The following is a 22,231-nucleotide window of genomic DNA, read 5'->3' on the forward strand; positions in this document are numbered from 1 at the left end:
ACATTTTAAATAGGCTTACAGGTATGGATCAGCCATTGTGTGTTCCATCAGCTGCCTTTCTAATTCCAGCCTTTTGGCTTCACTGCAAGAAAACAAACAACACAGAGTAAGATAAAAACATTTCACTGTTTAAAGTGTCCAAAGTGCCAGAACTGAAGCGTTTTGTAGAGCACAGCCCCTGGTAAGCAGAGAGCTCAGCTCTGCTGGGAGTTACACACCGATCTGCCAGCCCAGCTTAGCACAAAGCAGACACCTCAAAGCTTTCCCATCTCCCTTTGTTCCTCACTGGAATGGGGTTGCTGTAAAGGGAAGAGAGGCCTGAACATCCACATGGGAGCCACCAAACAGCCAGAGGCCCTGCCTGGCCACAGCTGCCTTTTGGAGCCCCAGGAAGGGCTCTGGACCCTGAGATGAGCAGTTCTTGAACTCACCCCTCCCTTCCTCCCCCATACAACCCCACAGCAGACCCCTTTCCATGCAGGAAATACTCGGCTGGACTTGTTCCCAGGACAACTCCCTAGAACCTCTCACAGGGACAGATCAACAAACTAAACCACTTCCAAAGCAGCCCAGCTCTTCCCTAGCTCACGGATTCCAGGTGCCAGCTGAGTATTTTATTAAACCTCAGATGCAGAAGATCACCTGTCCATGCACCTGGGCACGCTTCTCCATGGATTTGGGCTCTCCCTACACACAAATACACCTCTTCCCAGTCTCCCTGCACAGAGCAAAGGCTGGAAAACCCTTTCCTGCTGCTCCACCGGAGGGATCCAGGTGTCCATTTTCCCCATCTGATCGTGGCAGAGGATCAGGGGTTCATGTCCTGTACACAGTGTAACAGCCACGCTCCACCTGGGATCTCATCCCTTCAGTTCCCTCCTCCACAGCAGCCAGCCAGGCACACCCAGATCTCAGCACCCTGTGTTTCCACTGCTCAAAATCATTCTGCTGCCTCAGTGGAGAACATGGATATCCCGATGGATGGGGAGGCCAGTGGGTGCCAACAGCCATTGGCTGCCATCCTGCTTCCCACCCTCCCATCCCACAGGGGGCACATCATGTTCCTCAGCTCCCCAGTGCCTGCTCCCTCCCTGCCAGCCAGGTTTTTCAGCATCCCACTCATCTGTCTGCAGCAACCATTTAGGCAGCACAGGAATCCACCAGGAAGGGCTCCTGGAGGGAATCCCTCTGTATAACCCCCCTCTGGGCATCAGAGAGTCCCTCTGGGTGCCCAGCTTGGCACCAGCACAGCCCGGGGGGCTCCGCGCTCAGCTCTGCCCACCCAAACACCCCTGCAGATTCACCTGCCCAGGTTCTGCCACAGTTCCTTTGGTCAGTGGCTCAAGTGAAGCCCAGGGATCGTTCTGGCCACTCCAGTGCACCACCAGTTCCTTCTTTACGGGGGAAAACCAAAGCCCCCTGCCTGGAAGTGTTACCTGCAGTTCTGCACTAGGTCAAAATGGCACGGTCAGAAAACAACTTTTTGCTTAAGTGGGCCAAAACAGCCACTGCAGAGCTCTGTAGGGATCCAGGCAGCTCATTTTCAAACAACCCTGAGTCTTCAGTCTACAGAGAGAGAGTTAGTTCGGGATTTGGGAGCAGAATTCAATTCCCTGGCCAGCCACAAGCCCCCTCTAACCTCTGGCATCCCCCAGGCATGGTTCTGCAGCAACTTTGACCCCTCACCTCCCACTTACACCAGCAGGACTGAGGTGCCTCACTGGTTTTTGAGATCCCAGGCTTGAGTCTCGCTGTGCTCCAGCTGCTTATCCACAGTGTGGGAGCAGCAGCGCTCCAGTCACTGGTGAGATAAGTCCAAGGAGAACTGCCCAGCCCGTGGGCACCGTGACCTGCCCGTGCAAGTGGGGAATGTCACCGTCACAGCTGTTTTCTCTGCACCACTCTGGTGCCAAAGGAGCACGGTGGGCACAGAGCTCTCCCACCTCACCAGCCTGGAGCCTCAGGGGGCTGTCTGGCAGCTTCTTCCTCACACAGCTGACACCAGCAGGTATTCCTGAATGGAACAGCCCTACCTGGTTCCCACTCTGTGCTTAGGACACCTCAGCATTTGTGCACATCTCCTGCAAACGCTGGAGCACCTGAAGCACCCAAAGCACCTGAGGCCTGGCTGCCACAGCTGAGCCCAGTTACTCTAATTGCCCAGTTACTCAGGGAGTTAAGTACAGCACTTCACTGCATAATTCATTTACTCCAGGCCCACAGCACTCAAACCCTGCCCTCCTCACTGCAGCTGCCCAAGAGCAAGGGCTGAGTAATCAGCATAGCAAGGGCTGAGCAACCCCAACAGGGTCAGGGATGCACTGAGTGTGGGAGAGAAACTCCTTGCCCCAATTCCCTGGTTACCTCAGGCTCTTCAGAACTGACCCCTGGTGACGCTGCACAGCACAGGGATCCCACCCTCCTGTGGGTGACCTGAGCACGCAGCACCTCTGCATTCTCAGGGGGCAAAGTGCCAGCACTGGGAAGTGAAATACAGCAAACAGAGTCTGCAGCATAAGTTAAGGTTCTGTTATGGGTTCTGCACGAGTCTCAGGGCGGTCCAAGCACAACAGGACTCTTAGGGAAGTGATGCACAGCAGCTCCATAGAAAACACGAGCCACCTGTGCAAGTTTGGATCCTCAGGGCCATCCTCAGGGTGGTGTTAGAAATAACAGCAGTGCCGATGTCTGAGCCCCAGCACCAGCCCCCTGTGAGACACAAAACTACCTCTACGGCAGGAGCGATCCCGAGGGTTCCCCCCGGGCAGAGCCCTCGGTGTGGGCACTGCCGGAGCATCGCGGAGCTCCGGGGGACTCTGAGCCCCATCCCCGCGGACAGGCGCCTGTCCCTGAATCCCACCCCCTGCAGCGCCCCAAAATCCGCCACGGACTGCTGCTCAGAGCCGAGAAAGGCGCGGCACGAGAATCTCTGCCCGAGCGCGCCTTATCAGCGCTGCTGGCTGCAGGGAACCCAGCGGAGCCTCGGCCGGGCCCTGCGGGCACCCCCCGGGGATGGGACGGGACGGGACATGGCGCACCCGAGGGGCCGCACCTTCCTCCGCAGAGTCACCTGCGCTGGATACAACAGCGGTGAAACCCGCGCGGGGGCCGCTCACCTGTCGAGGAGGCTGCGGAGCCGGGGGTCCCGGGGGTCCCGGGGATGCCGGGGGTCCCGGGGATGCCGGGGGTCCCGGGGATGCCGGGGGTCCCGGGGATGCCGGGGGTCCCGGTGCCCGGCGGTGCCGGTGGGTCGGTGCCGGGGATGGCCGGCGGTGCCAGCGCGAGAGGCGGCCGTTGGTGCCGGGAGGCGGTGCCGGTGCTGGCGGCCCCAGCGGTCCAGGGTGCCGGTGCTGGCGGAGCGCAGGGCCGCGGGAATTGCCGCTGTTGCCGATATTCCCGATATTCCCGAGGCCGCTGTTCCCGGGCAGTTCCGCCGCTGCCCACGTGCCGCTCCCGCCCTGCCCCGCGCGGGACCCGGAAGTGCCGCCCCCGCGGTTGCCATGGGGACGGGGGCGTGGCCTGAGCAGCCCGGGGGGCGTGGTTAAGGTGTTCTGGCTCGGGTAAAGCTTTTGGGACATTTCTTTCAGCCCTAAATGGTCTAAAACAGGTCAGAGAGCGCTGCTGGAGCAGGGGAGCCGGCGCGGGCTCGGGGAGTGTTGAGATGCAGAGCGCTCGTTCCACCTGTCAGTTCCCGCTGTCACATCCCATCATCAGCATCACCTGCGGCCTCACCTGTTGCTGTTCCTGGGGCTGCGAGGGCCAAACGGGCCTCTGGCCTGGTGCTGGAGGAAGGCTGGGGCGAGGCGGGGATCTGTGTCCCCGCAAAATGGGGAAACAGGGACTTTGCAAAGCACCAATTCCAAAAATATCCGGGAGTTCCAGTAACACGGCCCTCCTCCAGCGGCGGATTTCCCTCAGTTTATTGTATGCTGTATTTTTCACGAAAAAACTGATTCCTCATCCTCTGGAGTGCCATTGTGTTCCTCTGGTGATGGCACCTCCCCAAAATCCATGTGGGAGAAGTCATGACACACCTCCAGCCCTGACAACCCCGCTGTGTTCCCATTTCCAGCTGGGAATGAAAACAAAACCCTCATCTTTCATTTCCAGATAAAAACTTCAATCCCTTTGAAAGGAAGTTGCCAAATTAGCGTTTGAATTCCAGTGCCCCAATAAAGTCTAAATACCACGGGAGTAATTGAAATTAAGGAGAAATGCTACATCAATAGGCAAAATTGCGGAGAGCAATGAAATGCTTAAACATAATTAGAACAGCAATCAGTGTACAATTAGTGTGAGATCATCATCGTAATTATCCTTCCTTAGAACTTCTGGCCAACAACAGCCACATGAAAGCATCAGCTGGAGCTGCAGGCTCTGCCTGTGCCGGACCTGGCGGGTTCCCCGGCCGGGTTTTGGTTATCCAGCAGCATTCCTGGAGTTTTCCAACACCCTTATAAATAACTGTGTTATTTATAACACACAAGGTGGGGAAGGTTTGGGCTGGGGTCAGAGCTTTCTTGCTCCAGGGATCAGCAGGCAATGGATGTGCAGATGTGGGAGCCACATGTAGGGGTATGAATTCCCTGAAGCCTTGGTCCGACATGACGTTCTCCCTTAGTCTCAGGGGCAGATAAAATGGGAATAAAAAGGTTTTCATGGTTGTCTTATAGTTAAAATTGCTTTTTTCCCCCTCCAGAAGGCTTTTCACTGCTGATATGTACATGAAAACAAACTAATTTTTTATGATTATTATTTCATTTTTATTATTTCAGAGTATCAGCCAGGAAATGTGCCCTGTGGGACTAATACAGGTTTTACCGTGTGGCTGAGTGTCAGGGCTGAAACTGCCAGAGGCTGCACAAGAACACACTGTCCCACACCACAATTCTCTTATTTTTCAAAGCCAGGAAAGACTCCAACTTCCTTCAACCTGTCCCAGCCACACACCAGGTTTGGTTCTGGGAGACTCAACTGCTTCTGAAAATATCTGTGCTTGCTAAAATAATACCTGAAGTAGCACAAAGCTTCCCAGCACTTCCAGTGCTGTCTAAAATGCCGAGCACAGGTTGCATTAACACGTTGAAAACCTTATCCCCAGACAGTGATGCCAGGTTTTGGTGGAAAAGGGCTGCTCCCTGACCCACTGGGCTTGCCCCAGCCTTGGGAGGGTTTTTTTCGCTCCATAGAGTAGATGTGAGAGGCTGGAGGGTGTTGTCAGGAAAGAACAACTCCACACCCCGCTGTTTATTTAACAAAAATGAAGGAAGTAGGGAGCCTTAGCCTGGTTTCCTGGATGTGTTCCCCACTCTGCTCATGTCTCAGTGCTCACTGTGGCCGCTGATCCCACAGACAGGCTCATAATTGACTCCAGAATAATCTTATTCCTCCCTTCCCTGATAAGGAACGTGGTCCCTGTCCCTGAAAGCCTACAAAGAGGAGTGTTTTGTTTGTGTTCTCCCTGCAGTACTTCACACTTCTTTTAGATTGTTTTAATTTAATTTTGATGTAATCTGATAAGAGCTGTAAAGCTGTCAAAGGAATCTGCCTCCTTCTGTCGCATTAAATACACTTTGAATGAAATGGTGGGTTTTGTCCCCAGTAGCTGGCAAACCAAAGCATCTCTCGATTCAAGCAGGGATTGATGTGCACTAATCTTAACAGCTTTACACTCTGTTTAATTTAGGGAGGCAGCCACGTGTCCTTTAGCATGCCGCTCTCCTCTGGGATGTATCCCTATCCCGATCTCAGCAGAGCAGTTGAGAGGATCCGACTGTCAGCGGCCATGCCTGGGAACAGCTATGAACGTGTGGAATGTAACGTTTACGTGTTAATAGATTTAAATGCAATCAAATGCTTTTATGAAATGTTACAGTTCCTTGAAAGCCGTTTCTCCTCGTTTCTGATGCACCGACAGCACACGCAGTGTCCGGTTGCAGCGGGTGGCATCTGCTGCCACGGGGCGGGCCACACGAGCTCCTCCAGCACCAACCTGGAACGCAGAACCCAACGGCTGATTAAACAAAAACCTGGAGCCTGCAGCACCTAAAGCTACATAATGTTTATTAAAAGTGTCAGGGCCCTAGCCAAAGCCTGGTGACATAATTGAAAAGCCTTCAGGCACGTCGCTGTCCGTGGATTTTGAATTACTCCTGGAGGATTGAGATACAAGCACACACCATTGTTTACAGCTCCGTGTTGTTGGTGAGCCCCTGAAATGCCACAGCACAGAAAGGGCCTGGTTTAGAGACCATTTACCAGGAAGCATCCCTCCTCTTCAGCCATTTCCAAGTGCTTTTCCGGTCTCCTGCGTGGCACAGGAGACTCCACGAGCAGAAGGGAGAAGGAATTGCCTGACTGAGGCTGTTCCAAGGCCAAACATCCAGAGAGGATGTCAGGGAGATTTTGGGTCTCTCTGCTTCCCCAGCAATTCAGATACTCCTGTGTCCAAGCAGATGAGAGGAGTTACCCAGTCCCAGGTTAAGTGTCTGCTGCTGTCTGAAGAGGAAAGAGCAGACTGACTGTGTTGCACTTCCCTGTTCCTGGAGAAATGACAACAAAATTGAGAACTAAACTGAACTGAGATGTGAGCCCAGAGGCTGAATTTGAACCAAACCAGTCACAGCCAAAGGGCTCAATTGCCATCTTCTCTGAAAGCATCTGTGCCTCACACCCCAGAGCACTGTGTGCCACCGCTCCTCTCACTTCTGTTCCTCAAGCTGAACCAGTTCTGGTGTATTTCTGTGCAAGAAAGACTATTTTGGCTCATTATGGAATGTCTCTCTCAGCCCTGCAGTAACCAAGCAGAGAGCAGGAGAAATGGCTCACTAATCCAGGGCCAAGCTCAACGCCACCAGTGCCCACTGGGGTCCCACGGCAGGAGGGGCGAGGGTCCCTCTCAGCTGCAGCTTGAGGTGCCACAGCCTGGCACAAGGCACCACGAGTTAACCCCTTCCTTTCGGATCTGGGAGAGAATATCCCTCTGGAGGCTCAACCCCGTGAGGGCTCCCCGTGCCAGTGTCCCGCTGCCAGCTCCGTGCCCGAGGGACGTGGCCACGCGTTCGTGGTGCTGCAGGGATGGCAAGGGGAGACTCTGCACCCAACACGTTCCTGGCACGCAGCACCCTACCCTGCCTTTGCCGTGCAGTGCCCTGCACTGAGCCACGTTTCTGCCAGGACCCTCTTTGTGAAGGAGGCACCTCCACAGCCACGCTGTTCCTGCCGCTGGCCGCTCCTCAGATCCCGCCAGCGAGGCCACGGCCTGGCCAGGCCAATCCATCTTGCTCGCTCTGAACACTGCTGCTGCTGCTGCTGCTGCTGCTGCTGCTGCTGCTGCTGCTTTAAAGGACACAGATCTATCAGGCTCTTTCGTTAGCATTTCAACAAATGAGTGGATTCATCTCCCACGCTGACTGAAAGACTGAAAAAGTTTTGCTTCTACAAGTCATGAAAAATTAAAGGGCAAATATAAAATAACTGGGGAATTCTTTTAGCTGAACCAGGTATTGTTTCCCTTTCAGCCCTGCAGTTTCGAGCGAGCGGTTCTGAAGAGCTGCTGCCTGCGTTGACAGGGACGAGGCATCTGGACAAGGTGAAAAGCCTGGAGGATCCGAACGCTGGGCTCAAAGGGATGTGTCTGGCCTATTGTCTGCCTTGATTAATGAAGCCTTTGCACAGCGAGATAATGCGGTGTTTGCCGTGCTGGGAATGCTGCTGTGCAGCACAAACATCACAACTATGGCTAATATTCAATATGATAACGACAGCAACCAGCCGGTCTATGTGACACTGGATTCTGCTCCAAAATGCCTCAAATGATATTTGTTTATTTCCTAATTGTCAGCCACTTGGATGCACTTGTCAGGTTCAACAAGTGCTCCATGCTCCAAGGGTTTGAAACAAAGGGAAGCTCTCGGGCGAGCCGTGTGGTTGGTGCTGCGTGGGGCCGGGAAACGGGATCCGGCAGCTCGGGACACACTGGCAAACACAGAGTCCCTGGAGGATCCTCGCTACCTCAAACCCAAATCCTCAAAGCCTCCTCCAGGCGTCTGTATTTCAGCACAAACACCTGCAGGTCCACAGCGACTCTGGGAAATGGAAGGGAGCGGATCAGCCCGAGGGCCGCACAGGGGGAGGATGAACGCAGTGCCCTGAGCTCGGGCCGTGGGACCCCGAGCTCCTCCCTGGCACCGCTTGGCCGCTGCCCCTGTTTGAGCCTGACTTCTGCCAAGGCTTGGAGCTGAATGCCCCGACTGGGAAGGGCTGGGGGAGCTGGCTGCTCTCTGAGGGCTCACCTGGGGCAATGCCCACACGCTGCCTCCCCGAATCCTCTAGTTCTGTGAAATCCAGTTGCTAGTGGATGTGGTATTTTTCACTTCCCATCCCAAACCACCATGCTGGTTTGCTGTGACTTATTTAAGCATTTTCCCCCTGTCTTGTGCAGAGGATTGTTCTGGTGGTGAATGAAAAGATTCTCACATAAAAACTGTTCATTTGTTTGAAAAAAGCAGAAGAAAAGCACAAGGCTATTAAATTAATTATGCTGTGTCTGCTCGGTGCTCTGCATCCCTGGGGCCCTGAACTCAGTTCAGTACAAGCCTGGCAAAACGGCTTGAGCAGAGATGGAAAAACCCTCCAACAGTGCATTTTGACAGTGTTCAAAAATGCATTTCTGATGTACCTGCGAGGCAAGACACGTATGGGGTGGACATGCAGGGGGGTAGAGGTTGGGGCTCACTGACAGGGTTCAGGTCCCAAATGTTTTGCCCGTTTTCAGACACACACACACACCATACCAGCCTCTCCCAGTGGCTTGCAGTGTGCTCTGTGCCCTGTTCCTATCGGGACCTGACCCGGGGAGGGGGGATCTGACCCGGAGCATTCCCCTCCTGCCGCCCCCCCGGAGTCCCCCCTTTGGTTCAGCACAGTAACTCCGCTGTTACCTGGCCAGGGCAAGCTCCAGCCTCCGGAGAGCACAGAGGCTGCAGCAGCCGGGACTCTCCTGACACAGCAGCCCCGAGTCTCCCTCCGGCAGCACTCGCATTATTTCTTTTGCAGGAGCATATTTACTCTCCGTGCCCGAAGGGACGGGACGCGCTGCCCGCCCGGCGAGGGCTGGCAAAGAAAGGCAAAACCCCCAGCTCCGGGCGGCCGGAGGGGGATGCCCGGGGGAGCCCATCCCGCCACGGGCGACGCGAGGGGATGCACCGATGGAATTCGGGGAGCGCCCGGAGCGCTCGGTCCCCGCTGCCGCAGCGGCCACGCACCCAGCCCGGACCCCCCGCCCCGGGGGCGACCCCAGGTACGTGCCGCTGGCCTCGCCCCCCTGCCGCTCACCGCCTTCCGTCCCCTTGGATATTGCCCCCTCTTCTCCCTCCAGACACTGAATTCCGGCGGGTTTATCGCCGGGCAGCGCCGCGGCCGGCGGGGCCGCCGCTCCATCCCCAGCCTGGGGGTTTAAAGTGAAGCCGCAGCGGGGCGGGGGTGCCGAACCCCTCGCTTCGGTCGGATCCCGCTGCTCTTCCAGCGGTTATTCCCGGGGAACGGGGGGATCCCCCCATCAGTGCCCGCGGCAGTGCCCGAGCGCGGCGGGGCTGGAGCGGGAGAGCGGCGGTCAGAGCGGGGGGCACGGACCCGCGTGGGACACGAACCCGCGGGGGACACGAACCCGCGGGGGACACGGACCCGCGGGGGACACGGACCCGCGGGGGACACGGACCCGCCGGGGGCAGCGATGCAGAATGGGCCGCCCGGGGAGCGGTGCCCCGCGGGGGCAGCGAGGGGGCCGCGTTTCTCTCCCGAGGGTCCCCTTACCTGGCTCCGGGCTCGGCTCCCCCGCCGGTGCTGGCCGCTCCCGCCGAGGCACGGACACACAGCAGCCACGGGGAATTAGGAGCTTCCCAAAGCCCTGCCGCCCTTCCCGAGGGGGGTCAGTGCCGGGGATGCCTCACTCCGGCCCCGGGACCCCCCCGGTTCTCCCCCCGTATCGATTCCAGCCCGGCGCTGGCAGCGTTTAGGCCGGGATTGGGGGATAATGGGAATATCATCTGGAGACAATTACCTTTGGAGCGGGCTCGCTTCTCCTCCCAGACACTGTTATTTGAGCAATAGGATCATTTGATTTCATATCGCACTAAATAACCCCCGGCCGCCGCAAATTGCCGCCTTCTCAACAGCCACCCCTCGGAATAAATTGCACAGCGACTCCGTGGGCTCTGGCTTCTTCTTTCTTTCCTTTTTCTTTTTTTTTTTTTTTCCTTTTCCCTTTTTTTCCCCCTCCCCTCCTTTTTCTCCTTTGAAGAACAGTATTTCGGGATAAGCCAGGACAGAGGCCCGATGCTGTCGGATAAGCTGCGCCCAGCGAAGCTCCAGCTCCCTTAATAAGCCGAGCCCGACCCGCAGGGGTTTTTCTTCGTGTTTTTCTCCCCCTCCCTCAGCCTTTCCTTTTTTTTTTTTTTTTTTCCTTTCTTTCCTTTTTTTCCCCCCTCATTTTTTCCCCTCTTTAAGGCAGTTCTTTCCCTGCCCGGGTTCCGCCGATGCCAGGGCGCGATGTGCCTTTAAGGCTCTGACAGCGCTCGCCCGCAAATCTGGTCATCGCCGGCCTCATTAGATCCGTATTAATGTCAGCCACGGATTGCTAATTAGATTTGTGGGATAAATGAAATTACCCGAGTGGGCAGCGTGGGAGGGGGAGTGCAGTCTCCCGGTGCTTCCCAGGATTTACAGATGGGGGAAAGAAAAAAAAAAAAAAAAAAGAAAAAGGAAAAAAATCATTTTCTTTGCCCTCCTTTCTTTTCCTTCCCTTCTTTCCCCTGCTGCACCCCCTCACTGAGCCCCATCCCCATCCTCGTACTCCACTCTGACAGTCACTAACAAGGAATTGGCCATCCCAGCCCCTCCAGGCTGCTCCCTGGTTGTGGAACTGGGGTTTTTGCTCCCCTTTTCCCGTGCTAACGGAGCCCAGGGGGCCGTGCCGGCTGCTGCTCGCCGAGGGATCCCACCCGTGTTGGATCCACGGATATCGGGGAGCGGCTCGGGGGGAACAGCGCTGTGCTGCAGGGGTCGAGGGAGAGACCCTGGCATTATTCATCCTATTTCTTTACCCTTATTAGAAAGTCGATGAAAGCACAGGGCCCGGAGTGCTCCTCTGAGCGCTGGCTGAGCAGCGCACACAACCCCAATTAAACACCGCCCGCACCAGGCCTTTCTGCCTGCCAGAAAACCAGCTCTGTTTAACGAGGACCAATTAAATCCTGCTTCATTTTACCTGGCACCTCACAATGGATGTGACAACAAATTCCCTTCCTCCTTCCCCGGTAATTACTGGCAGAAGCAGCCTGGCTCCCAGCGGTGGGGAACCCTTCCCGATAACCCACCCGAACCCCCAGCTGGACCCTTCCTGCCCCCAGTCCCATCAAAATCCACCCGGGATCAACCTGGGCCTCCAGTCCTGTCCCAGCCCAACACAGTGCTGGCAGAGCTGGGCCCCTCCAGCCCCTCCTAGGGAAGTGTGTGGAGCTATTCCAGCCCAGCTCTGGCCTCCGTTCCCAGGCCTTCCTTGAGCTGCCCCAGTCTTAAAGATCTCACCCGGACTCCCCGGGGGGCATCGCTGGAACCAGGACATTCAATTAAATAACCCCAGCCCTTTGCTTCTCCCACAAATAAATGGCTTTTTTCCTGCCCCAAATATTTCCTTTCCCAAGTTCCCTTTCAAAAGGGAGAAAGAAAAAAAGAAACAAAACCCCAAACTGGAGAACAACAGGAAAAAAAGGAGAGGGGGGAAAAGAAAAGAAAGAAACTGTTCTCCTTTCTTTTCCCTGTGTGCAGGGTAATTGATAGGCTCTATCAGAGGTCAGGATTTGCATAAGAATTAAGAGCAGTAAATTAATTTAATATTCCATGCACATCTCCAATTATTCCTGCAGACCTTTGTCTCCACGGCTGGCAGAGAGAAGGTTCAGCTGCTCTTCAACCAAACAACATCTGTGCAGTTAATAATTTGATAAACAGCTCATACAAATAGTTTCTGAATTATCTGCCAACCCAGTGACTATTCAGTTTGGGAACACTCAGCGAGGGCTGCACCGGCGGCCGGAGCTTTGGAGCTCTGTCCCGGGATTCAGCTGCACGGCAGACACTCACCCTCCTGATCCCTGAAATATCAGCAGCTCCCTGCACCAAACCCCCATCAGTGACAATATGTAAATTAACCAATCGGCAGTAATTAATAAAGCCCCCCATCCCCACGTGTGGAGGAGGCTGCAGCCCCCCCTCTGGAGAGGCCGGTGTGTGCTGTGGGGCCGCTGTGTGCCCCCTCTCCGGGGTCACATGTTACCTGGGAGAAGGGACCGGCCCCACCTGGCTACACCCTCCTCTCAGGTAGCTGCAGAGCCATAAGGTCTCTCCTCAGCCTCCCAAGACAGGGATTTCTCTTCCACACACTCCAGGAGCCTCCTGGACCGTCTCCTCTCTGCTGTTCCCTATTTCCAGCTGACACCTGGTAAGTTGAAGTCCCCCATAACAAGAGCTGTGAGACGTCTCTCAGCTGCTTACAGAGTATTTGGCTGTGTCTCCGTCCTGGCTGAGGGTCCAGAGCAGCCTCTCACCAGGGTACCTGTCCCTGGTTCTCATCCAGAAACACTCAATGCTGTCGGCACCATCACCAAGCTCTAAACAAGCCAAGCTCTCTGGAACACACAGGGCTGCCCACCTGCTGCCCACCACCTCTCCTGCCTCGCCCTTTTACATGGGTGGGACACAGCCAGGGAATGTGGTTTCCAAACTGCTGCTCAGAGCAACGTGTAATTCCATTTGCCAGACAAGTGACTGACCTTGTCCTTTGTTCCTGCCCTGCCCTGCCCAATTACTCTGCTGGAGTGCAACGAGAAGGAAAATTAAATTTGCACACGAGGTGCCGTGAATAAAAGCAGTGACCACCTAATTTTTCTGCTAAGGAGCCTCCTGCAGAGGCCACCAAGGTGGGGGGGCCGTGGCCCCTCCTGGTGCCACTTGCCCTGGGCAGTGGGGCAGGACAGCAGGGCAGGATTGTGGCTCCCGCAGCACCCCAGGCCTGACCTTAAATTACAGTTGCCAAGAGTTCCCCTGGCGATGCCATGGCTCCTCACACCCTTCAGGCATTAAGCATCACTCTAAAATTAATAGAAAGTTGATTTTGAAAAGATTATGAAGTTCTCCAGGCTAAAGGAAAGGTTAATGCTCCTCTCCATAGTCACGCAACTTTCATGTTTGCTGTCGTAAAGAGCTGATTTTTCTCTCCCATTTAAAGAGAGAATTTACCACAAGCAGGAATCCAGAAATAGGGCCATAAACAGGTGCCAAATTTGGATGGATGTCTGGGGCTTGATAAAGCACTGCAGCCTTACCACAGCATAAATAATGCCAGACTCAGCATGGTGCTGTGGGACAGGCCAAGACCTGGTACCTCTGCTGGGGGAGGGAGATCCCAGCCCCCAGGTGGAGATCCCAGTCGGGATTTGGAGCTCACAGGCTCAATTCCAGCTGTGCCAGCCCGTGCTGAGGCACACTGTTACCTGGCTGCAGCACCATGATTCACCATGGGGAATCAGCCCTCTGAATATTCAACACCGGCGGCTCCAGGGCTGCCCAGACCCAAGGATTCACCAGGAAAGGGAGGCTTTTTTTCCCTCCTTTCCAAAACTGAGATCGATGCACTGTGCTGTCTCTGGAGCCTGAGGCTGTTCAGACTGAGACCGTGTTTTGCCCCAGCTCTAATTACATGCAAACCCAGTTTTTATTTTGGAAGGTAAATGTGCTGCTTTTAGGAATTCAAATCCCCCTTTTCCAGCCCTGATGCCTCAAAGCTCCATGTTGTAAGGAGGGAACCAGACGCCCAGGTGCTTTCTGTCACCCAGCACGGGGCATCCCTCGCTCTGAACAACACTGGCTCTGCAGTGCAGGACACTGGAGATCTTTGCTGTTGATGGTTCACCCGGGAAGCTCTTAAGCCCCTTTGGTCCCTGGATTTAACCCCAGCACGAGGATTTCAGCACTGACACTTAATTAATGTTTGCAGAGCTCTGGGCACAGCTCTATGTGTGCCTGCACTTGCCAGGCCTCGAGCCCCACAGAAATCCTGGCACTGCCACCTCAGCCACACCCGGGATTTCCTTTGTCATCTCAGGGTGATGCACCCTGAGACGGGAAAAGGCAAATCCAGCCTGTCCCGAGGGGTGCCTGGAGGGCGCGTTCCCAGTGCCGCTTTTTGGCACTGAGATGTCTCTGTAAGGACTCTCCCGTTGAGCTGCCGTGCCACCCTCTGTGTTACGGAGCCCCACAAGTGTCTGTAATGAGAGATTAAAACAGCAGTCGTGCCGTGGGATTTATTTGTGGCATTCTGGTGTCCCTGTGTGTGTAAATGCCCCGAGCCGCCGGGATGAGCGGCTGGGCCGTGTATTAACGGGGGGAATGAAACCACCCAGAGGACGGGGAAGGGGGCCGTGTGCTTGCTGGGTGGTAAGTTATTTAGCCTTTCGAGGCAGGGGAAGGCAGGCTGGGGATGGGGTGGGGGCTGTTCCCTCCTGCCTTCTCCCCGCCGATAAATCAGCGGCCTGGCGGTGCCGGCACCGGAATAAAATATGCGGGGTGTGTGTGCCGGGCCGGCACGCGGCTCGGGAGCGCTCGCCACGCACGCCGACTGCAAATGGGGTGGGTTATCAGCCGCCATAAAACACCCCCGCCTCCCCCAGCTGATTATGAACCTCATGCATCGCAAATGACGGAGCGGGAGCGCCGGCGGCGCCGAGGCACAAAAATAAAATATTTACAGACTGACAGGCTAATGGACACTTTCCCAAAGAGCCGTTAGAAAGAAGTAGTAAATGGGCCCGTGCTGATGCAGGGCAGCGGGCCCGGTCAGGGATCAAGACACGCGGCACCGTATCGGATAACATCTAATTGGCAGGTCACATCCAAATGAGTGTAGTCATGCATCATCCGGAAGGCTTTCTGCTGCTTATAAAGACACTTGTAAACAATTCAGCCGCTGAACATGGCAATAATATGTTGATCCGGCATGTAATGAGGTGTTCCTGGAATCAATAAACTAGTCATGAAGAGCAGGGAGCAAGGTCAGCGCCTGCCTTTTTGATGACCTTTGCTGGCTGGTGAGGACATCATATACTCTGAAGAGGACTTTTCTCATATTGCAGAAGGCGCCGAGTGTCAGAACTTCCATTCGCAGCAAGCAAATGAACAGCCGGGCTCTGCATGCTAATGAAGTCCAGGCTATTTTCCACCTTTTCATCTGCACATTATGCTCTTGACTTTGGAGAAGGTGGGAATTAGGTTGGACCCTCGTGTCAGACTGCCTGATGGCTCGGCTCCGGAAAACTGGTAATTGAAGCTGATGACTGATGCGGAGGAGGCCTGAATTTGGAAATAAACAGTTTCAAGCACTGCATGTCATTTCTAGAGAGACTGCTGAGTGAATGGAAATGAGCTCCGTTTCGCCGATCTAATGCAGTTTCTCAGCAGGAAAAACACCGTCTTTGAGGCAACAATGCCAATCAGGGAGATTTAAATGTCCTGGCGATAATGTAAGGAATAGCACCTGCCTCCACAAACAGCACTTAGGGAAATGCTGCCCCACGCCAGGGCCTGCGGCTCGTGTCCAGCCCCCCAGCACCGGTCCTGGAGGAGCAGTGGGGAGGGCACGACACACCCTGTGCTGGGCTGTGCCAGAACACCGGGAAAAACCACCAGGGACACTGAAAACTGGGGTCTGAGGAACCCCTAACTAAACACGACGCTGTGCGTGCTGCAGCTGCCCCACTGAACTGCTCCTGCCTGGCACATCGGGCACAAACCCTCTGCCCTCGGCCCCAGCACTGCTCTCCAGGGCTGCCCTCACTCCCATCAGCCCGGCTGCCTGCCCCACCCAGACAAAAATATGGAGTTCTACACAAGGCACTCCAGGGCCAATATCCTCAGGCTTGACTCAGCCATCCCAGCTGGTGGGAAACACCATTACAAATGTTACAAACCCTTTCAAAGTCCTTCCTGCCTGGTGGTGTGGAACTGAGCAGAGCCACTCGTGTGCTGGGGCAGAGGCAGCCCAGCACCCTCACAGGGGTTGCTGTTGGGACACAGCATCCCAGAATCGCAGCATGGTTTGTGTTGGAAGGGAGTTCTGAGATGCCCAGCTTCTCTGGGCAGCCTGTGTCCTGCTGTGGGTCCCCCCATGGGCAGGCAGGACGGGGATCGCCCGCTCCGGGTGTCCCCAAGAGCCACACACTGACAGGTACGTGTGCTGGTGCTACAGGCTGGGGGGTGCTGGTGTTACAGGCTGGGGTGTGCTGGTGCTACAGGCTGGGGTGTGCTGGTGTTACAGGCTGGGCTGTGCTGGTGTTACAGGCTGGGGTGTGCTGGTGTTACAGGCTGGGGTGTGCTGGTGTTACAGGCTGGGGTGTGCTGGTGCTACAGGCTGGGGTGTGCTGGTGCTACAGGCTGGGGTGTGCTGGTGTTACAGGCTGGGGTGTGCTACAGATGGGGCTCCCCAGAACCCCCTGGGCCCCCCATCCAGAGGCCCCTGGGCTCAGCATGCCCCGGGGCAGCCTCTCCCCGCTGCCGCTGCCGGAGCCGCCGCTGTCCCCTCGCTGTCCCCTGGAGGTGGCTGCAGCAGGAGCGGGGCTGTTTGTGTAATAGTTTGCAACCCTTCAACATGAAAGGATGGAGACGGATGCGAGTTATTATTATGAAAATGAACCGAGCAACAGACAAAAATATTCAGGAGATGTAATCTGCGTCCCTACAATGCGCTGGCGGAGAAGAGCACTTGGCAGACAGGAGAGTCGCCGTCAGATACATTGCCTTTTGTTAAATTGCTTTTGCTCTGACAATGCCTTTTAAAACCGCATGCAATCTTAATTTAAAATACCCAATACCTCAAGGTATAGGGGCCCAGTGCTGGTCTCCAGCCTGGGATTTGTCCAAAACAATTCCTTCAGCTTAATACCACTATTCCTCATTTTAATCACACAACAAACATGGGAGCCTGAATTCTGCTTTTAAGGAACTGTGGACCTGATCCAAACATCACTAAAAATCAATGGAGCGAGAACTGATTCCTCTTCCTGCCACCTCACTGTTGCCCAAACCTCTATGGTTTGCCCAGGGAAGGCCCTCTGCTGCTCCCCTAAACACAGAGCCCGAGGTCTCCAAGGTGATTGGGGTCCCACACCCCTTGGTCAGCAGACAATAAACACCCCAGGCTCCCTCGGAGGCCCCTTGGTGCCAGATTTACCCTCCACCCACCCAGTGAGAGCCCAGAGCCTCAAGGCACGAGGTGGCACTGCCAGGTCGTCGGTGAGGAAGGGCAGGGATGTGTCCAGACACCTGCCCTGTCCTGGGGCTCACCCCATCCATCAGCGCTCCTCCCGGCCTCCCAGCTCCAGGGATAACCCCCTTCCCTATGCTAATTCCCTCGGAACATTATGCAGACTGTTTATATTTCTGTACAGCCAGAACAGGCTGCTGACACAAATCAGCCATTAGCCATTCACACTGAGGAGTCTCCGCTAATTGTGCAGAATGTAATTAGTGATTATGTAATATCTAAGCTCTTGCAACTGTCATTAATGTCCACTATTCACCAGAGATAGTTCTTACTGAATTAGGGAATGATTACTGCATGCTAAATCTACTTAATCCTAAATATGCTAATTAACACCGCCTGCACTTTAGACAGTGGTTAAAAGCACTAGTAACCTCAAAAAAGGCTGTGATACACCAGGACCCAAATTGCTTGCGATGGATTTTCCCTCAAAAGGTAAATTTGTTTAATTAAACGCTGTAGTAAACTGTTGGGCACAGCTATTGATTAGTGCAGCCCGAGCAGGAGCCTTCTGGAATGATCTAGTGAGGTGCCACCGCAGGGCAGCGATGCTCCTGCAGCATCCAGGCCCTTCCACAGCATCCCAGCCCTCATCCCCCTGCAGCATCCTGGGCCAGGCACAGCCCTGCCCACACACACCCCAGTGCTCCCCAAAACAGGCCCGGGATGGCCAGCAGAGCCCGGTGTAAAACAGCTTTCCAAAGGCTCTTCCTCCAGGATTAACCACCCTGTTCCTTAGGTTATAAACCACTACATCCCTACAGGCGGATACAGGAGCTTCCCTCAATAAATTCTGCCTTAAATCTTACTTCTAAGATTGATTTGTATAGAACAGACTTCAGATATTAAATGCTGCCTGCTCTAGGAATGGGATAAATAGAGCAATTGTACAGGTTTGAAAGGTCCCTTTCCAAGGCCCGGGGTGTTTAATGTATTCTGGGTTTCTGTGGAAAAAAAAGATATGGCTGTCATGAACCCCAGGATAATAGCAGTTTGTGATTTATGAAGATTCCTCCTGCTTATATATTTTATATAAATAACCCCCCTGCGTGTGCCTCTGCGCTCATTCATAACCAAAAGCTGCCCGGGCTGTACAAAGACTGCGCAGGAACATTTAAAATCAGCTCAGAGAAATGGGATAACTCATGGATCAGACACCAAATAAGTCATGGCAGCAAACACACCAAAAGGGAAATTACCAGCACAGTGCAAACCCCACTGTGCTATTATCAGCAGGCTGGCACAGCGAGGGGACTCAAGACACACATTCCCACAGGAGAAAGTTGCTCAGCTCCTCCAGCCTGAGAAGGTTGGGGATGTTCAGCCTTCAGAGGAGACTTCAGCAGGATCTAAAGGAAGCTGGAGAGGGACCCTTCATCAGGAGCTGTAGTGACAGGACGAGGGGGAACGGCTTCAAGCTGACAGAGGGGAAATTCAGGTTAGGTGTCTGGAAGAAATTCTTTCCTGTGAGGGTGGTGAGGCCCTGGCACAGGTTGCCCAAAGCAGCAGGTACAGGCACACCCACGGCCCAGGGGCAGCTCCCCTGTCACCTCAATCACTGCCACGGAAATGAAAGATTAAGCCACACAATAAACCCCTAATTGCCTGGCAACAGCATTTAGGCCCCATTAGGTAGATTTGTAACTGCTTCCAGAGAAATAAACTCCTGTGTCATTAGATAACAAGGAAAGAAATGGGTTATTTCCTTTTTGAAAGGTATGAAAGCTTCCAATTGCCTGATGTACGCGCTTAGTAGATTATTTTCTGTCATCTCAGTTAATTGAATTTTATCCATTGCTCTCAGAATTCCTCCCTTTCGTGTAAGGTTAAAAAGTTCAGAGGAGTTGTATTTTTGAACCTTGTCCATTTATCACATGAGCCACCTCCAGCTGCGTGGAGTGTGCTGGGAAAAGGGAGCAAGGACTTGCTGAAGCAAGGACTGCTTTAGCATCCGGCTGAGCTGCTGTTGGATCATGGCAAACACCACTTTCCAACAGCCTCCAGCCAGGACACTGCTGGGAATCACCAGGAGGATCTGCTGCGAGCTCCGGGGCCTGGCCATTTGTGCGATGGTTTCATCTGCTCCTCTGGAAAACCAAACTGGAGACCCAGAGTTAAACTAATTCCCTGGACTGTCCAGAGCCCTTCCCAGGGGTGTCAGCCCCGTGAGGAGCTGGCCAGGCTGTCACTCCAGCCTGGCACACCCTGCCCAGCGGGAATTCTGCTCCCAAGCAGCCCCTCACTTCTCCCTTTCCAAAGCAAACCTAGGCAGATGTTCTTGCTTTCTGAGTGAATCCAGAACATTCGCCATTCCTCTCATCATCACTTGGGCCGCTGCTCTTAAGCATCACCAGTTCCTCCCGAGTCAGTCTGCAGAGCACTGGCACCTTCCCAGGCGCAGCGGTGCCGCCGTGGGGAGCTGTGATGGGGGCACAGAGCTCTGGGTTGATCCTGTGGGATATCTGCTGTGCAGGCCAGCACCGCCCAGAACCAAAGGGAACGGCTTGGCTGCAGAAAGATTACTGAAATAATCAGGTGGTGACTCCGGAGCCGCTTGATTTGAAACCCTCCTGAAGAGCCGGCTCCATTTTCTGCTTTGGTGGAGACCAATTCCCCGCGCTGGCACAGGAGAATAAATCAGCTCCGGCGGCGGGGCGTCCTCATCCAGTTCCCAACTATTATGACACAGTTTCTATGTGAGCAGTTTTCTTCTCAGCCAGTGGAGTGGAATGATCCCTGAAAGCAGCGGTTTGCGGCGGCAGCGCTCGCCCTTGTCACGACTCCGTGGCTGCCCACACGCAGGCCGGTGCCCGCCCCGCGCTCCGGAGAGCCCACGGAGAATGGGGATGGGATGAGGGGCCTGCAAACACAGCAGGGATGGGGTGAGGGGCCTGCAAACACAGTGGGGATGGGATGAGGGGCCTGCAAACACAGTGGGGATGGGGTGAGGGGCCTGCAAACACAGTGGGGATGGGATGAGGGGCCTGCAAACACAGCGGGGATGGGATGAGGGGCCTGCAAACACAGCGGGGATTGGAAGCGTTGGGCAGGGAGGAAACAGCGGAAAACCCAAGGATGGGAGGAAAACAAACAAGCGTGGAGGGATGAGCAAGGTGGAGCAGCCAAGCCAAGGAAACGCTCCCTCCTGAAGGGCCTGGTGCTGCAGGTGCCGGGAGCTGTGTGTGCCTTCCCTCGCCTGCCAGCACAGCCCTGCTCCTTCTCCCTGTGCCCAGGCACTGGCACACCCCCTGGACACTACAGGGCATCTCAAACCTCGGGATCAGAGGGGGCAGAGCCTTGCTCTGCCCCTGCTGAGGGCTGGAGGGGGGCAGGCATCCCTCCCTGTCCCCAGGACCAGGGTGTTCAGGCTTGGAAGACCTGCTTAGAGAGCTGGATTCCAATCTGGACCCTCCTTCAGCTGGTTTATCAAACTCCTGATGGGGACAGGAGAGACCCCATGGCACCTCCAGGCTCGTGTGCAGGGCCGTGACCCCAAATGCGCACCAGGGGGTCACTCCCCACCTTTGGGGAGAGCAGGAGCTGGGCAGCAGGTCTGGGCTCCTGCTGGGCTGGGGCTGGTGGTCCCCAGAAACCATCCCTAGGGGGCTGGAGAGGCAGAGAGGGGGAGAAAGCAGAAGGAAAGAGCAGGGCTGTGCTTTTCCATGCTGCCCTTTTGTTTTATGTGGGTCTAACTGCACCCCAGAGCACCATGTGTTAATTATCCTTAATGAAGCAGGGTCAGGGAGCAGGAGGGTGAGCGGAGGTGGCCGGACCCGGCTCTGCCCTCAGAGTGGGATGGGAGGCTGGTGTGGAGCCCTCGTTCCTCCACCAGCAGAGCAGTGCATGGGGATAACCTTGTAATCTACAGAAATCTGGGAATTATGATGGATATTACATAAATCAACCCTCCTGTGTCAATAAGGAAAAAAACATTTTTAAAAGAAAAGCAGCTGATAATTAACCCTGAGAGCACGGGTTTAACCCAGATCACCTTGGGGAAGCGCCCGGACAAAGGCAGGCATTCATGCCCGGCCTTTCTCATTTAAATAACCCGGCCTCCATTGGCTCCTGAGGGATTGCTGGGGAATTGCTGAACCGGAGGTTTGCTGGGGTTTGATGTGTAGTTGCATTGATTTTCCCCCTCCCTCATTTTAATAAAAGGCATTTTACAGAGCTCCGGAGCGGGGCAGGGTAAGGCATCCCGCAGCTCCGGCTGGCCCAGCAGCGGGTGTCTGCCAGCCCACCGAGGGGCACGAGCTCTGCTGACATCTCCAAGAGGAGGGGCTTGAAGGAACGGCATCACCAGCTCGATGCTCATTAGGAATAACCTAATTACTACTTAGCAAATGAGGCTGCCCAGAGAAGAGGTGGCTGCCCCATCCCTGGAAGTGTCCAAGGCCAGATTGAACAGGGTTTGGAGCAACCTGGGATAGTGGAAAGTGTCTCTGCCCATGGCAGGGGGTGGAACAAGATGGACTTTTAGGTCCCTCCAACCTGAACCCTTTTTGGATTCTGCGTGGTCGCTTTGAGGCTGCTTTTTGGCTTTTCTTTCTTAACGGAATCACTTAGGTTGGAAAAGCCCTCTAAGACCGTCGAGTCCATCTGTTCCCCCAGCACTGCCAAGGTCACCAATAACATCTGTCCCCACATTTCCACATCTGTGACACCCCTCCAGGAATGGTGGCTCCCTCACCGTCCCGGGCAGCCTGTTCCAATGCCTGGCAGCCCTTCTGGGGAAGAAATTTGTCCTAATATCCAAACCAACTGCAAGTTTTGAGGCCATTAATCAGCAGCCTCAGTTTCAAAATCCTGCTGTGCCTCCTTCACACCAACATGTGGGCAGCAAGAGAGGGTGGTGAT

General features: G+C 54.9%; 1 protein-coding gene across 1 annotated transcript in view; it reads right to left on the reverse strand.

Annotated features, from left to right (window-relative positions):
- KIZ (kizuna centrosomal protein) overlaps positions 1 to 3,179 on the reverse strand; it is a 29,551-nt gene extending 26,372 nt beyond the window's left edge. Inside the window, exons 1-2 of the mRNA XM_027903481.1 lie at positions 3,117 to 3,179; positions 20 to 82 (exon numbers count right to left, since the gene is read on the reverse strand). Of these exons, the coding sequence (XP_027759282.1) occupies positions 20 to 48 (29 nt within the window). The 5' untranslated portion in view covers positions 49 to 82; positions 3,117 to 3,179. The remainder of the gene's footprint in view (positions 1 to 19; positions 83 to 3,116) is intronic.
- Positions 3,180 to 22,231: the final 19,052 nt, after the last annotated feature.

Source organism: Empidonax traillii, unplaced genomic scaffold, assembly GCF_003031625.1.
Source record: "Empidonax traillii isolate 1590-97213 ecotype Southwest subspecies unplaced genomic scaffold, ASM303162v1 scaffold970:size295518, whole genome shotgun sequence".
Lineage (NCBI taxonomy): Eukaryota > Metazoa > Chordata > Aves > Passeriformes > Tyrannidae > Empidonax > Empidonax traillii.